Source organism: Alosa pseudoharengus, unplaced genomic scaffold (assembly GCF_046254945.1).
Source record: "Alosa pseudoharengus isolate Yale_2024_CS ecotype anadromous, Long Island Sound unplaced genomic scaffold, YU_APseudo_1.1 YU_APseudo_1.1_scf_16, whole genome shotgun sequence".
NCBI classification, from domain to species: Eukaryota; Metazoa; Chordata; class Actinopteri; order Clupeiformes; family Clupeidae; genus Alosa; species Alosa pseudoharengus.
Window position 1 is genome coordinate 22359188 of NW_027468630.1, and position 17870 is coordinate 22377057.

A 17870-nucleotide genomic window follows, 5' to 3' on the forward strand; every position below is an offset into this window, starting at 1 on the left:
CTGAAAACTGCTGGTTTCATCTTAAGCACGCACGTATTATGAACGCACGTTTTTTTTTTATGTAGCCAGTCGCCGACATTCAAAAAATATGCGGTTATAGTTCACAACTTTTGCTAAGTAGGCCTAGCCTACTGGGAAACGCTGGCAAGCAAGGTATTACAGGTAGGCTATAACATTTTCTTCCAGGCTAGGCCAGCAACACACGCTGGAAAGATGCAAACATAATCAACTTAACATACAGTATTTCCTCCTGATTGCGACGCACTGCACATAATTTGAGCAGCAGTCTTCGCGTCCATAGTTTGTGAAACGATGCTGCATCCGAGCAACGATTTTAGATGCCAAGCGCAACTCCAAAAAGGAGAACAAATGAGCGTCCGGCTTGAGGCTGCGCCGGATGCCGGACAGGGCTTTTAAAATCAATATGTCCGGCCTAAATCCGAACGTATGGCCAACCTATCGCTCTTTCTCCCGCTCATTCTACCGTAGGCTTCCTCATTCCACGTAGGCTACCTGTATATCTCTCTGGCCTCAGCTACGGCATATTATTTTGTACATAGGCCTACTGTATTATTACCGTTTTCACACCTTTAACCACACCCGTGAAAAACATCTTCACTCTGCAACCACTACACTTCCTCCCGTAGCCTAATAGCCTAGTCACTTATACAATTGCGTTTTAAATACACGAAACTGGATTGAGACATCACTCGCTCTCTTGCACTCGCTGGCGGTCCCATACGCACATTTAATACCTCTCTTTTGAAAAGTCAGTTGTATTTAAGACTATTTAAGGATTCGCGGGAACCCTGCTTTTGAATGAAATAGTCTGACCTTCTCCATGAATTTTAATTCTATGAACTATGCGCTTGGTGTGGTGTTCAGCCGTTTCTTCTTCCGGTCGGCGGACTGGGAATCGAAACTAGGAATCGAAATTTAAACTTTTGAACGATTCCGGGAAAATCGCAAAGATAGTCCCGGTTCCAACCAATACTCGATATTCGATACCCAAGCCTAATTACAAACCAGATACAATTTTCCACCAAGAGTTTGTGAGCATCTTAACACTCTAATAACAGGCTATGGGGGGGTTGAAAGGGGTTACGAATGGATGGGTGCAGCCTAAATGTTTTCTGGGGTTTGGTGGAAAAAAGAAAGCTACCGAGTTTCTACCAGGGTGGCTGTGATGTTTACAGGAACAGCCCCCTATTCAGCCTCCCCCATTTCCACAGTACACAGGACCTACGTACATCCGGGGTGTCTAACAAGTAGCTCACAAGCTACCAGTAGCATCCCACCTATTTCTGAGTAGCTCTCCAAAAGGTTAAAAGAAAATAATAATAAATAACAGTCACTTGGTAAACCTGTTAGTTTGAAAATTGAAAGGAGCCTTAAAACAAATACAAAGCTTATTTAGCTGTTTTGGGTGGAGATCAGCTATAATGGGAATGCTACTACTGAAAACATTGGTAGTTCTCAGCCATGTTCATTTTTTTCAAACTCGCTCTCTTGGACCCCTGACCTACACGATGCAGCCTTTGCTCATTGATTGCTATGTCAATTTCAGGTGGTGTGCCAGAGGCTTGGTAGCAATCTTCTGCTTTGGCCTTAATCTGTGCAGGTCCCCCCCTCCCTAAGATTCAGTGACAATTACATGCAGCCTCCTCGTGATGAAAGGAGGAGATGAGGATGTCAATGGCTGCCATGTTCCCTTTGAGGCGTTCTCCTTGTGTTTTTCAGTGAGTGCAGAATTACCATGCCTGTGAAGTCCACTGGGTTGTTTAAAGCTGCGAGTCGACTGCTTGTTAATTTGATTTGAAAATGTCAGGATGATACGGGGTGAGCTGGCCTTTATTGAATCAAAGGGAAACCAGACGAATGGTGGTGGAGGTGGAGCTGATGGGCTCAAGAGACAAATGTTTGCCAACTTTGGCCGATATGAAAAAACAAAAAATGCTGGTGCCCTACAATTACATCGCTTCTTCGCAGGTTCATGACATGTAAGTGAAGTAATCCATTCTAACCTTGCTTTGGTAAGGGAACAGAATGTGGAAGAAAAACAACAACAAAAAAAACAACAACAAAGAAAGTAGAGCACACATACATACTGCACACACACGCGCACACATACACACCCTCCTTTGGGCCTGGGGGGTAAAAGTGTTTGCCTTGAGTAACACTGTCTTTTTACCATCATTGAGCATAAACCAACACACCCACACAAAATACTCTTAACAACTTTGACTTTGACTTTGAAATGTCTAGACATTCTACAGAGAACAGATGTGGGGCGCAGCTACATGCGTGCGTGTTTATTTATATCTGTACGTTTGTGTGCACGCCGAGCCTGGTTTGTCATCACGCTCACTGTCTACACACTCACTTACACTCACACACACACACACACACACACACAGACAGACAGACAGACAGAGAGAGAGACAGACAGACAGACAGACAGACAGAGAGACACACAAACACACAGAGAGAGAGAGAGACAGACAGACAGACAGGCAGACAGACAGAGAGACACACACACAGACAGACAGACAGACAGAGAGACACACAAACACACAGAGAGAGAGAGAGACAGACAGACAGACAGGCAGACAGACAGAGAGACACACACACACACAGAGAGAGAGAGAGAGAGAGAGAGAGAGAGAGAGAGAGAGAGAGAGAGAGAGAGAGAGAGAGAGAGAGAGAGAGAGAGAGACACACACACACACAGAGAGAGAGAGAGAGAGAGAGAGAGAGAGAGAGAGAGAGAGAGAGAGAGAGAGAGAGACAGACAGACAGAGAGAGACAGACGTGCCACCGTGTGCCCCCAGCCTCCACCAACCTGCAGGAGGAAGTGACCTTCTGTTCCCTTTGCTCCAAGTTTATCATGGCCTCGCTCATTCAAATGACCCCCCCGCCCCCCTGCCCGACCACTCCGCATGGCCTCACAGCACAGCACAGCACGCCACGCGATGCGCAAAACCCTGCATTTGAATGACGCTGGGCCACCTGATGCCTCGTGGGCCCAAAGTATTGTAAATACGGACTCCTCACATCCTGATCATGGACTTTTCAAAAGACTGAGGTCAGGCAAACGTCTCTGCTGCTACAAGACCAGAACAGAGAGACTGAGGAGGAGCTTCTATCCTCAAGCAATCCGTATCCTGAACAAGACTATATAAACTACTTTTTTTACACACTTGCACAGGGACTGTACACACACTGCACTTTTTTAATTTATTACAAATATTTATCACAAATATTTCTTGATCTTTCTTTCTTCACACTTGCAGAGAAACACCAAACGAAATTTCACTACATACTTTACCTTATTGCTATATATGACAAATAAACCTCCTTGTATCCTTGTGTTGTCAGGGTTCTTTTGGGGCAATGTTTGGGCTTCAAACCTAACTAGCGACATGCACCTGTGTTGGCATAACAGGAACAACAAATGCAAATGAGACAACAGAAGAGCTTACTGCATGGCTACCCTTCTCTGTGCAGTGTGTGAGTCTGCTGACAGTGAGAGTCAGATAGCATAAGAGAGAGAGAGAGAGAGAGAAAGAGAGAGAGAGAGAGAGAGAGAGAGAGAGAGAAAAAAAGACACACACACATACACACTTAGTCTCTCTCACTCACCCACACACACACATCTAAACATGGCAGCTCACCTCACACTCATCACACAAAAGACACATTTGCAGGGGATCTAGCTCACCAGGGAAGAGTAAGTGCACACACACCTCAGGAGGACTGATGTGGCTGGTGTATGAGTGTGTTGGAGCCACCTCAGGGAATCTTTGCAGAGTGAAACCACACGCCACCAAATTTAGCCTCTGTAGCAGACTAGAGGAGCGGCTGAATAAGCATCTCTCTCTCTCACACACACACACACACACACACACACACACACACCTCTTATGTTTCTCAGGGACTTCTCCATCTGAACTGCAGCATCGTCTAGTAAAAAGCTCATTAGTTCACCCTATTTTCTGCCCTGTCTACTCATCACCCCTCGTGATCCATTGCAAGAATGTACGTGTAGGTCTCTCTGTGTGTGTGTGTGTGTGTGTGTGTGTATCGTGACCCTCTCAAATGGCCTTCTGCTGGCCTTGCGCTGCCCAGATGGAGTGGGCCCACTCCCTGGTCACTGCACACAGATGCCACAATGCAGCCATTCTGCCAGGCGGCCAGAACAAGGCTGGCAAAGGGCTGGCGTGTGGAACACGACACAGCTGTGGCACACACATACAGAGAGAGAGAGACAGAGAAGAGGAAATAGAGAGGAGAGAGAGAGAGAAGGAAAGAGAGGGAGAGAGAAAGAAAATGGAGAAATGACAGACATTAAAAAACAAGGAAGGGTGGGCTAGTAGGAAGAAGAGCAGACTATAACAAGGGGGGGGGGGGGGGTGTAGTCGGAGGGGGACAAATATGGCTATCTGCCACCAACACACTCAAGCATATGGAAGGAGAACCATTGTGGAGCTGTCATTAATATGGGCAGCAAAATAGCACTGGGTGTCTCAAGGACTAAAGATGTGTGTGTGTGTGTGTGTGTGTGTGTGTGTGTGCAGGGGGGGGGTCTCTAACCAAGTCTGCAGCCTAACTGAGTGATCACCAGCAGTCCACACGGTAGGTCACCATTCACGTGCTGTTTGAAAGTCAGACATGGGAGGATCTCTCTCTCTCAAATAAACAAAGTATACAGTAAAAACCCTGCCTGCACAGCCATGAGAGCCAACATGTGGGATGTTCCAGGCATGTGTTTGACTGTGGGAAGAACCAAATAATGTGGTCTTGTGGCTGTGTGACCTCTCGAACTAAGATGTTGAAAAGTAACATTTAAGCTTCTGGCCGAACAACTAACTGCTAGGGCACAAGCTATTGGTTGTGCTTAAAGCATTGCCTTCTCATCAGTTTCATCCTGTTTATTGTGGTCAAGTCTGCCCCTGGGTCTGTCTTTAGAGGGGTGTATGCGCTGGCTGGGCTGAGCCCTGAATGTACACCTCTTTCGCTCGACCGTAGGGGTACGACTGCAGACTGCATCCCAGGGAAGGCTAAACCAGGCCTCCAGAAATACACGCTGCCTGACAGCCAGATGGGAGAACATGAATAAAACACACTCCCACAACACATTTAAAAAGGAGCAATGATGCCGAGTGTGCTACTCACTAAGGGCTGAGTGATAAGTGGTGTGCGTGTATTCTGTATGTGTGTGTGTGTGTGTGTGTGTGTGTGTGTGTTGTTTTGTGGTGCTTCCTTGACCGCATGGTAATCAGAAGCACAATGCAACATGAGAAAACACAGGAAAAGGGAGGCCTGCAGGTGCATGTGCCTTCACTGTATACTCAGCAACCTTTTATCTATGCGACGACGGCTTTAGCCGTCAGAGGCCCATTGAAGATGAGCTCCACCTGGGACTGCAAGCACAGCAGCACTAACGCATCTCCACTAGATCATCTTCTCAACTAGCCAATCAATTGATCTTCAGGAGGATGTGGTGATGGTGTGCATGCCTGTGTGTGTGTGTGTGTGTGTGTAAGTGAGTGAGTGAGTGAAAGAGAGAGAGACAGAGGGAAAATCTGATCTTGAGAATACCCAGGGGTTCTAAGGTGTAACTCTAGGCCCACACAGGGGTCTCAGACAGATACAAGCCATGGGCTTTTAAAACATGCCAGAGACTGTAGTAATCTTGTGGTCATTTAGAGAGCATCAGGGCTGCCAGGTGGAGGCTGGGCATCAGCCATGGAGGGGCCAGCCTTAGCAGACACGACATACGGAGTGCAAACATGTCGCAGTCTGGTTTTGCACATTCCTAAGGGGATAATGGATGCCAGGATCAAATCAGGCACCCCCCGCTGAACCGGACTAGGCACACCTTGGCCCATTTTGACGAGGGTTTTCGATAATGGAGAACTGGAAAATGTAATGTTATGGCCAAAAAAAAACATGACAGAAGAGCAACGTCAATGAACGCTTCAAATTTAAACATGTAGCTCAGGAGAACTTGTCTCGTCTCAGTATTATTGAGGAGAATGTAACATGTTCATGTTATAAGGGTGCTGCATGCATTCTTAAAGCAGCAAATAGATAAAGAATTGAGGGCGCTAGTAATCACAAATATTAATTAATTGGCAAATTTTATCCGGTGATATCACATTACGTAACTTGTCATATTATGTAAAGTTAGCTAAAGGTTATCTGTATTGAGAATGAAAGTTGGAGGCATAATATAAGTGATTTAAGTTAGTGAAAGTAATTTATCGTTAGGTGTAGAGAAGGCAAAATCACACACAAGTTATACTTCAGTTATTTAGGCTCAATATGCAGCAATAAAATGTTGACGTCGTCGTCGTCTGTAGAAAAACGTTATTTACCATTACACTTCCATCCAGCTGGCAATGGGTTAGCTTCGAACTAATGCTAGCTATTCTGACAGTGTAGAAACGAAAATACCACCAACATCCTTCTTAATGAAACATTAACATGGTTAAAGAAGCTGATACCTTACATGGATAAACTTACAAAACAATATCATCAGACCAGAGAGTCGAAGACAACATCACATCACATATGATTCACACATCACGGCAATGGTAAAGTGACACGTAAACTGACTTGGCAATATTGTGGATGCAGGTTCATGTTAAGCCATGCGCTGCACAATAGCGAGCAAGGAAACGGACAACAATGCATTTTAAACACGCGTTTCCACACACCACACCAATATATGTCTCTCCACTTTCCGTTTTGTGCGGGAGTGTGGTCACTATGGTTGTATATACGTGTGTTTCTAAATCTGACAGCAATCGACTATTATAAATATCGAGTATTTCCCAACCATATCTCCACCGCTAGCTCAGTCGTCCTTATTCCATCAATGAGGTTTAGCCTGGCGGCAACAGTCGCTCGATGTGGCTACAGCTGAGGACGGAGGTGGCTAGCTGGCTAATTGACTGGTAAACTATCTAGGCAGAGAGACAACCCTTGGGGAAATATAAGCGGTATGTCCAAGTTCATGCATGTGTTTAACATCTGGCACTGTGCGGTTGATGTACAGACACATAACATCACTACGTTGTAATTCTGACAGATGCTTTTCAGTAATTTGTGGGAAGTCAATCGCAGATTAATGCAGCAGTGGCTAGTGGAAATGGACAGGGACAAACAACAGTTAGAACTGCAACTCACCATTAGATATCCTCTTGGCAAAATACCCTCCCCGCACCTTCACGATATACTGCGGCAATGAACGCAGGCGATGTCTGTTCTAGTCAACATCCAGTTTAACCGGGTTAAATAAAGTAAATCAAAGCAGTTTCCGCAGAGCTTTCTCGTTTGAGTTCGCACAGGGCCGTGAAAAGGAAATGGTCTCCGTTTCATTCAGACACCTCGTGTGCGCTTGCGCATTGTCCACTGGCATACCACTCCACAAGGGGTGGATAGATGGAAAGATGCGTGGAATGATGGATACCACGCGCCCTCTAGCGAAATATCAGAATGATTTGTTTAAGTCATCCGAACACAAGTAGCTTACCCCTGGATGCAGGGGCTTCTCTCCGAACATCGGCTGATTCTATTTCGAATAATTTCACTGAAATATGTATTTTGCATGCGGGTTTATACCCCGACGTTAGTCTACAAAAACACAACGTTAAAATGTTAAGAATAGACTCGACACCCAAGTCCTGATCAACTGATCATAGGTCAGCATCCTTAGTTTCAAGGTGATCATAAGGTCTGACTTATAGTAGTTGTCATTCGTGCTGGAGGTGAAATTTGATGGGTTTCCTTTAGAGAGCTTGACCTATGCTATAGTCTCCATGTGACCCTTCACTTGAATGTGCAGCCGATCCACTATAGGGCTGACAAGAGAAGATGGACTATAACTAACCTCCATGGTGATTGATAGATAGACAGATAGATAGATAGATAGATAGATAGATAGATAGATACTTGATCCCCAAGGGGAAATTTAAGGTCTCGGTAGCATACAGACATCACACACAACATGCACTTACACATACCTGTCAACATTTAGCTTTCCAAAAACGGGATTTTTTTTTCGGCATGGTAAGGTGCTCTGTGAGAGTGAGTGTGCAAACAAGTAAGTCCAACAGTGCAAGAATAAAGTCTAGAGACCAGCATAAAATAAATATGGACATATAAGAGAATAATGTAAAGTAATATAAAAAAAACGATATCAGTGCAAGAATAGGTTGAAGTAATAGGGTTAACCTACAGCCATTGGTCAAGTATTAAGTATGAAGTGTTAAGTATTAGGTATTAAGTATGGCTACAATCCAGGCTGTGGGAGGAAGGTAGGGGTTATGCATATGTGCTAATATAGCATGTAAACAGTGTAGCAGTAAAAACAGTAGGCCAGTGGACAGTCAGTACACAAACATGGAGAAGGTGGAGAGGCAGACAGACTATGCAGAGAAGTCTATCTCTCCTCTTCCCTTTAGTGATTATGTGATTATGAAGGAAATGTAAGCCTAATCGTTTAAAACTAAAGAAGAAAAGCTCATTTAAAAATGCAAATTCTTACCACTATGCCAGAGGAGCATTTGACATCGACCTGGGGTTTCAGGGTCTATAGCTTTCTTTCTGCGTCTTTTTCATTGCTCTCATGGCATCAATGAGATCAGAGATCACATCCACAACATCCTTAGGAATAGACATTGGACTTGTGTAGCATGCGAGGTCACATCAGCAAAGAGATCAAACTCGTCAAGCTCAGAAGCTTTGTTAGCCTTGATTTCACAGACAATGCTGTTGTCTTCTTTTAGCTTGGGCTCTTGGACTGATGTGATGTTCTCACCATGAGGCCTCATGTCTTGGTTTACACCTTGACATATTTCTTTCTGAGATAGTTTAGTGATAGGTCATACTATCTGCTATACTACTATCTACATCACAGGGGGGCTCACCAGTGCGGTAACCTTTCTCTGGGGGCCCTCATATAGGAGTCAACCTGACCTAGTGGTCCTTCTTATGGCTTACAAAACCTGCAACCTTCTTAGTATATGGTATGGATGGACATGTAAGTCTGTTACGGTACAATGTCTGCATCTCATGGCAACATGCAGGTAGTTTTTTTTGTTGTTGTAATTTCCTCCTATTTTTTCTTGATGATACTGGAAGAAAATGAAAAGCAATTTTGCAAAATATGACGTTGCAAGACACCTGCACAGCCCCTGAAAGAGGAACCACATGACTTTGAGTATAGGACCTCTTATTTGCAGTCGCATTGGATAGTATTGGAGTTACCATCCCTGCTGTCTCATTTTGTGTGAACAGGACAAATTAGTATGTTGCCTGGAGGCAGCACATAGAATGATTTGTCAATTTTTTTTTTTTTTGCACTGTAGTGATTGAGGTCTAGACCAAGTGTCATAGTCACAGAACTTCATGCTTAATGAACAAAGTTAAGTTTCAGTTATGACATTAAGCACTTTCAGTAGCCTACACAGAGAGCGACCAGCCGGACACAATGCTGTTTTATGTGATCCTGTCTTTGGTGAGCTTTATTCCACCATATACTGTAACAATTGATTAACTTTGTAAACTTTGAATTTAATATCTAACTTCACCTGTACTAATATGTACAATTAACAGAATGCATTTGTTTATGTGATGAATGATGGGAAAGTAACTGATGAATGTTGAAATATTGCCGTTTCACGTTTAAAAAAAAAAGCTTTTTCTTGAAGAGCTCTTTTCCAAAATGCAATATCCACCGTTTTAATGCATTTATATATATATATATATATATATATATATATATATATATATATATATATATATATATATATACAGTATACACGTATATCTAAACAACACAACTGCACTTTTATTGATACCTGAAATATAAAATGAAATAACATGACTTATTCATGTATCAAAGGATCTCATTTGCACATCTTGCATACATTACATTACACAACTTGATTAGATGAACTAAAGGAAATAGCCAAGCTTTATCAGTTGATACGCTATCTTCATTCTTAAGTTTGTGTGTTTTGGTATTTTAGCTCATTTGAAATCGTAACTGAAAGAGAGAAGAGGCAAGTCACAATTACTGAAAAGAAATATGCCAATCAAGTTACCGGTATAACATTCAGTAAATGCATTTGGTAAGGGCAATGAAAGATGAAGAACAGCCTTAATCAAACTGTGGAACAATGACCATTACTGATGTATCTGTGCGATTTCTCCCCACATTTTAGTGGTTAACAGAACAGAATGAAACTAAACTGAGAGAATACATGTTGAATTCTATAGTCATACAGTTTAGCACAGCTCAATTTTACCCAGGCTATTCTATAGAAGTCTTTCTATGTACTTTATATTCTTTTGCTATTCACTTATACAAGCAATATGACCAGGCCCCTCAGCTGCACATGAGTGAGATTGGTTGTATTCTAACGCATTTCACTTGAATTAGGGACATGGTTGTGCAGATCAGACTATGTACTAAGGATTTTATTACATCTTTAAAAGTGAAGCTCAAGTCACGTAAGAGATGTGAACTGTATCACATGGGGTTGAACCACACTGATGATTGAAGCTGTTTCTCTAAGACATTCTCATGAAGTCAACTTTCTGTTCCCCTTCATGAAAAGCACAGTTAAATCTACAGTCATGGTGGACTTAAAAGACAACACAAGTGCTCAGCAAAATTTGAATTGCAATTCTGCTTCCTGTTTGCTACCTCAATTGAAATGCAAGTGAAATTCAAGAATTGAATTGGAATTTAAGAGCCAGTTTCAATTCAATTCTGGAATTTTGCACAAGCCTGGTGCTCAGGGGTGTAGCCAGGATTATTTTATAGAGGGGGCCAGCTGGGTCCAGACTTTTTTTTATTGGGGTGGCCCTTGGGAATCAAAACTACTATTTGAAAACTACTCAAAAAGTTTTGAAGATTAGGATAGCCTTTTTTAATAATGGCAATAAATTGTGTAAAGCCAACACTGATACACAGGTCAGTTGGCCACTCCAACACATTTTCCATAAATACGCCAATGCTATAAAAAAGTACATTATGATAATGCACCTTAATCAGTCTTATTCAAATGATGTTAAAGAACAATAATAAATACTAAAAATATTGTATGCAGATAATTAATCTTATACTGATGGCCAAACTATATTTATTTCTGATATCCACTCCAAGTACTTGGCTGAGCCACATCGTCCCCTTAGAACTATAAGGTTCTATCTGACATTTTTGTCAAAATTGAGTTATTTACATATTCTTATTCTGTGACACCTTAAGAAGATGAGGTGAAGTGTTTCTTGTAGTTGTATGCATTTTTTGGACATTATATCTGAAGAGGTTTGTTCCACTTAGCAGTATAACTCTATGGAATTCTAAGACTTTGAAGCTCAATATCTCAGAACTACTCAGAACGCAGATAGAACCCTGTAATTCCAAGGGGACGACATGGCTCTGAATTAAGAAATGAACCCTTTTTCATACTTGATCGCACAGGCAAGTGTTTAGTCTCGTTGGAAAGCCCCACTTGTTTCATCTCTCAGCCATGAACAGTTCTGGAGCAATGTAACAAAGAACTCGGGCAAAGCAGCCTGCCTCTGCCTGACCAGCTATGGCAAGATACACACGCAGTCAGCAAATTATGTTTTTTTATAAAGTAGCCTAGGCTAGGCCCTATTAGCCTACTTTTATTGGAGCCATCCGGATATATGTGCCTAATGCATTTCACCCGAATTTTATCGAAATGTTTTTGTAACAGCGTTACAGGGTTTTAGGTCTAAACCAATCAACCCTTGCTAGACTTCAATTAGTCCAAATGCAGCAGCTAGGCTTCTTACTGGAACTAAGAAACATATATGCACAAGTCATGTGCTGGCCCAACTCCACTGGTTACCGGCTGCAAATACAGAAGTCATTTTAAAGTTTTGCTTTTTGTTTTCAAAGCCCTAAATGGGATGGCAGTATATCTGTGACCTTTTACAGCCCTACTGTCCTATAGGCCACTAAGGTCTTCCTCGCAACATCTTCTTTCAGTCCCGAATGCAATCCTAAAAACGAAAGGTGATATTGCAGCCCCTCGACTGGAATAATCTCCCTACAGAAATCAAGTCCTGTCCCACTATCAGTACACTTAAATCAAATTTAAAGACCTGTGTATTTTCTTTGGCCTTTAATGTCCATTAATTCTCCCCTTTGCTTATTTATCTTATCTTATTTCTATTTCTTTTCAGCATTATACAATATTCCACTTTTAACTTCTCTGTACATTTTGCTCCAGACCTAGTAATAGTTTTAGTAACTCTATCTTCATTTATCTACAATCATAATCAGTTTATTATTATCATTTCTATTATTTGTTTGTATTATTATTTATTTTTTGTCACTTATGTTTTTGTTTTTATTACTTTATTTATTTCTGTGAGCACCTTGGTCGTTTAAGTGTGCTATATAAATGTGACTTGACTTGATTTATAGATAGACTGTGTTGATACCAAAGGTGGTTATGTCTATGGCAGCCTTTGACAATGTGATTATAACTTTCCAATTGATAAATTATACTCATCCAAATGTAACTGGTGCTTCTGAGGGGTAAGAAAGCTTGAATGATAGGCCTGTGTCAGACAACTGAATATAACACTAGTTTTTAAACCTAGTATTCTGAAAACATGTAAAAGGTTTTTTTTTTCAATTCCGACAATTTAATTTCGCAACCCCCCAGTTTAAGATCTCATAGATCTCTAATATGAACAGGGGTTGCAGGGAGTGGCTCCAGGAATCCATGCTAATATCCCATCATCACAGCCTGGACAGGACTCGGGGCCAGCTCTGGTACAAGATGAAGCACTTCTTAATGTGGAAGGTACTTTTGATGCTGCATTAGCAAGAACTATTTGAGTCTGAATGTGGTTAGTGGTGATATATTACTCATGTTATATACTGATATTATTTTACTGTTATTTCACTGTTGACTTAAAGTAGAAAGAAAGAAAGTAATGTTATTTTTTAACCTTTTTCCAAAATCTTATGTGACTGACCAGATTTCAGTGGGAATTGTAAGGTAAGTTAAGGAACAACATCAACATATTTCTAAATCTGAATCTCCTACCAACAATTTTGACCCTCTCTTTTCAAAGACCTCATGCATTCTGAAGAGGAAGAAAAGAGATTGGATTGTTCCTCCTATGAGTATTCCAGAGAACCAAAGAGGTCCTTTCCCCCAAAGGGTTGCTCAGGCATGTGTCTAAAATGTTTGACTTTTTGTTTAATTATCTGACGACCATTTCACAGCAGAGTCAAGAGGCAATAACATATTAGTTTTCAATTCTTTGTGTCATAAAATTTTCAGATTGAAACCTCACACTATAAGGAGGTGAAGGTAATTTACAGCATCACTGGACCTGGTGCTGACAAGCCTCCCGTAAACCTCTTCACCGTTGATAGAGAGACTGGATTGCTGTATGTAACACAGCCACTGGATAGAGAGCAGCAATACCATTACAGAGTAAGAGACCATTTCACTGTTTTAGTGTCTGTAGTGTAATTCATGACCCTGGTGACACATGCCCAGTGGCCCAGTGTTGAGGGCTAGTTAAGATGACTGGTTAACAATAAGGTGTAAATACCCATTTGTAGGGAAATATAGGTGGTATATGAACAAGCAAGATACCAAAGAGTACAATGCAAGCAAACAAGAACAAGGTCCTCTTGTGTTAAAAATTAAATGTAAACGGAACAAAACAGCAGCGCTTTACATTTGCATTTCACACTTTAATGAAAATATAACCAAATAGTTGATTTTGAAAAAGTTAAAGCAAAACGTATTCCTTCCTTCTGGGACTATGGTCTACAGAGGGGAAACAAACTGTTCAGAAGCTCTCCTAAAGATTTCACACTGAGTCTGAAATATCATATACTGCTTGGTATTCAACCACGTGGAAAATGTGTTAAGTTTATACAAACTTGAAATATTTATCCTAAAGACGGATATTATCAATGGGGAACTTCATCTTAAAGGAAGCATACTTCCTACTACATGTGCAGCTGTTACTGTTGTATGACAAACTTGATCACATTTCTTGCAGGTAAATATTATGTACACAAAAAATTTATGATGAAAAATGCCCACTGAAATGATAGAAAATATGAAATGAACTGTAATTAGAAGTGCAGTCTGAGTCTACCGTGCTTTCTAATATTATTTCTATTTCAGCTACGTGTTCATGCTGTTAGTGAAGGTGGAAGTATAGCAGAGCACCCCATGGAAATCATAATACGTGTTACTGATTTGAATGATAATAAGCCAGTTTTCACACAAGATCCATTTCAGGGAAGAGTGAGTAAAGCTTTGGAAGTAGGTATGTTGCCTTATAAGCTATAAATCAAAGTGGAACCCCCTCAGTTGAAAGTAGACTGCAAATATTATATGCATTAGTAAAGTGTAAAAAAATATTTAATATCTGAGGATTATGGACACATAACTATATAACTGGTATGTGTATGTGTGCTGTTACATTTCAGGGTTTGAGTTCATGAAAGTTGCGGCCACTGATGCAGATGAACCAGGCAATGCAAATTCTGATCTCAGATACAAAATACTGATTCAGGATCCACCACTGCCCAGCAAAGACATGTTCTTCATCGACCCTGTCACTGGAGGAATTAGAGTTAATGCTGCTGGACTGGACAGGGAGGTGGGTTATTTACAATCATACTTATGATTAAATAGTTGTTGAGATATTTCGGAGAGTCAATAATATTTTACATTTCAGAAAATTGTTAAATATACATTGAAGATCGAAGCTGCAGACCAAGAAGGCATGGGTCTAAGAACAATTTGCAAGGCCATCATCACTGTAACAGACAGCAATGACAGAGCACCTCGGTTTGAAAAAAACTCTGTAAGTGGAAGTCAAGAGGTCCCTTTATGTTACTCATTACAACTGAATCTAAATTGATGAAAGGCACACATATCCAGAAATATTACGTTTTTTTCAGAGGTAAACATTTTCTGAAACCAAACCAAGGTTTCTGTTTAGCATGTTAATTTGTGAGTTGCATATGATGTCTTTCCTACTTATAGCATAGCATACTGTATGTTAAATGCAGTAAAATATGAATATTCTCTTTAGTACACAGCATGTGTCTCTGAAAATGTGGTTGGTGCTTCAGTGGTGACAATGCTAACAGCTGATGAGGATAAACTCAATACACCAGCCTGGACAATGAGCTATAAGATAGTTTCTGGAGACGATAAGCAAATGTTCAGTGTTAGCTCCAAACCTAACAAACAAGGTGCTATCATCAGAACAGTAAAGGTACACTCATGTTTGTTTATGAACTATCATAATTTCACTGACATCAGTCTTTTTTGGTTGATATTTTTAATGCATAATTTTTGCATTAGATTAGACAGTTAAAAATTATTCTTGGTTGTTATTAAAAGCAATATTGCCATAATTTTCATTTGAAATAATTCCACTTCTGTTTCTTCAATTCACTTCAGCCCCTTGACTTTGAGAAGCGACACGAGCACCTCCTGTTGGTGACTGTGGACAATGACAACCCCTTCTCCACCCCACTGCGCATTTACACAGCGTCAGTGACAGTGAGAGTGAAGGATGAGAATGAGGCCCCTGTCTTCCGACCAGGTGAGAGGATCATCTCCAAACCAGAGGATCTGCCTGCAGGCACTGAACTGGTCACCTACTCAGCTACTGATCCAGATACAGAGAGAAAACAGACTGTCAAGTGAGTTTTGAATTCAATGTCAATCTCTTCAACCAAATTATATGTACACAAACGTGTGTGATTGTGGGTGCACTGCACACACACAAACATGTCCTCACTTGCACACAATAAAACAAACACACAGACACACACAGAGAGAGAGAGAGAGAGAGAGAGAGAGAGAGAGAGAGAGAGAGAGAGAAATGAATGTATTATGTCTCAGGTACAAGATTGGCAGTGATCCTGCTGGCTGGCTGCTGATCGACAGTCAGACTGGACTGATCACTGTCAGGAGCTTCATGGACAGAGAATCTGACTTTGTCCAGGATGGGAAATACACAGCTCTGATATTTGCAGTTGATGATGGTATGAAGTGGGATTCTAGCCTCATGAAATTTCAAAAATGAAAATAAAATCTACTGAATGAAATGATCTAGATCTATTGGAAAAAAATCTTAATTTAATTATTATAGCTATAATGATATAAAAGAAGAAATACATTTATTTATTTCCTTTTTTGTTTTCTTTTTTCCCCTGTAGATGATGATATTCCTGCCACAGGCACTGGGACACTGGTCATTGAGCTCGATGACGCAAACGACCATCCTCCCACCATCAAGAAGATGTCCATCACAGTCTGCAACCAGGACCCTGAGCCTGTGGTTCTGCCTGTTCTGGATGGAGATGGACCAGGACTCTCTGACCCCTTCAGTGTGGAGCTCATGGACCCAAATCAGGACTACTGGACAATTGAAATGAACACCACAGGTTTAAACACACCAGTTACTAAACCTACATGTTCTTAAGCATGACATAGTTCAGATGGCAGACAGGAGAGTACATTGTAAATGGGACTAATTGTTAGTAATTCATTAGAGAATGTCACATTGTTTTGTGTATTCATTTTCCATCATCAAGTTATACGTTTATGTCTTCTGTCTTCAATAGCTAAATAAAATCAATATAAATATATATTACATCTATAAAACAAAGAAAACTCCAAACACTGACATGATAACCATTATACATAATAACCGTATTTGCACTTTATTTTCCCAGGAACTGGGGTTGTTTTCAAGCTCAAACCATCTCTACTTCAAAGAGACTTCAACATTGTACTGAGAGTCTGTGACAGTGGTGGACTTTGCAAAAACAATACCATCTTTGCCCAAGTGAATGATGGGAATTGTGTTACCAAAGGGTCTTTCTGCATCATCAAACCATAAACGCATTGTCAATGTTATTAATAGCTTTTGGTTAGTTCTAACAAGAGCGTAATGTTTGCTTCTAATTCAAACTGCCTTTTCGTAATGAAGTAACTGAAGGAAAAGTAATAGTTGCTCCTTCTCTTAGTAGAAAAAGTAATGGTAACTCATTGCCTTTCAGGTTCCTTAGTCTTAGCTCTTTTCCTCTTCCCGGCAAATTTCAGTAGAAAGTGTTGCAAGCTAAATCTGTGAAATAAAGTATAATTTTCACTGAATTGCTTTAGTATCACTATTACTCAAGCAGTAGCGGAGTGGTAATCGGGAGCAGGGACGTGCACAGACATTTTGAAGGGCAGGGGCTCAAGTGAAAAAGGGCACTTCCTTCTTTAAATAAAAAATGCATTAAAACACATGGGTAATACAGTAGCAAATATCTGCCGTACTTATCTAATCTAATCAAAATACCCTCAGACTCATGCAAATGTTTAATACTAAAAAGATTTCACAGAGACACAAAGGTCTGGCTATTATACATTCCCCTCTTTCACATATGGGGAAGGATGGCAACAAAAAAAAATAGAATGAAGGCCTATGCTTATTAAATAAGAAGACTACAATTAAAACGATGCAGATACTGTTTAAAGGAACCGTATGTAAGAAAAATATTTCAATTAATCATAAAATGGCCCTGATATGTCACTAGACATTAAGAAATCATGTTCATTTCAAATACTTATATCACTGACAACAGTAGTCCGGCCAGGATATTGTCATTTAAAAAGTGAAGTTGCAGCCCTCAACTGATGTTGATGTTGTGTTTTGTCATGTCATGTTGTGTTTTGGCCTGATGCGCCACCCTCCACCTATCTACTAATCACGAAGTCAGTAGTGTTTCGCCATCAGGGTTGGCAACCTCGAGTCAGGGGGGAGGGGGA

General features: G+C 40.9%; 2 protein-coding genes across 2 annotated transcripts in view; one reads left to right on the top strand and one right to left on the bottom strand.

Annotated features, from left to right (window-relative positions):
- cskl (c-src tyrosine kinase-like) overlaps positions 1-7365 on the bottom strand; it is a 51569-nt gene extending 44204 nt beyond the window's left edge. Inside the window, exon 1 of the mRNA XM_076287475.1 lies at positions 7195-7365. The gene's annotated coding sequence lies outside the window, so the exon portion shown is untranslated. The remainder of the gene's footprint in view (positions 1-7194) is intronic.
- A 2080-nt stretch (positions 7366-9445) lies between these two features.
- On the top strand, positions 9446-17210 carry LOC143125748 (cadherin-1-like). The gene is made up of 13 exons (XM_076287476.1): positions 9446-9526; positions 12755-12863; positions 13042-13061; positions 13138-13236; positions 13350-13505; positions 14214-14358; positions 14522-14694; positions 14773-14901; positions 15133-15318; positions 15507-15751; positions 15954-16096; positions 16271-16498; positions 16790-17210. The coding sequence occupies exons 1-13, from the start codon at positions 9500-9502 to the stop codon at positions 16954-16956; spliced, it is 1827 nt and encodes a 608-aa protein (XP_076143591.1). The 5' UTR covers positions 9446-9499; the 3' UTR covers positions 16957-17210.
- The last annotated feature ends 660 nt before the right edge of the window (positions 17211-17870 follow it).

Excerpts from the sequence above, each read along its gene's own strand:
- LOC143125748 (XM_076287476.1), top strand. The coding sequence starts at position 9,500 with ATGCTGTTTTATGTGATCCTGTCTTTG. Across the intron at positions 12,864-13,041 it reads AGCACTTCTTAATGTGGAAG|ATTTCAGTGGGAATTGTAAG; the intron begins GTACTTTTGATG and ends GTGACTGACCAG. Across the intron at positions 14,695-14,772 it reads CTGCTGGACTGGACAGGGAG|AAAATTGTTAAATATACATT; the intron begins GTGGGTTATTTA and ends TTTACATTTCAG.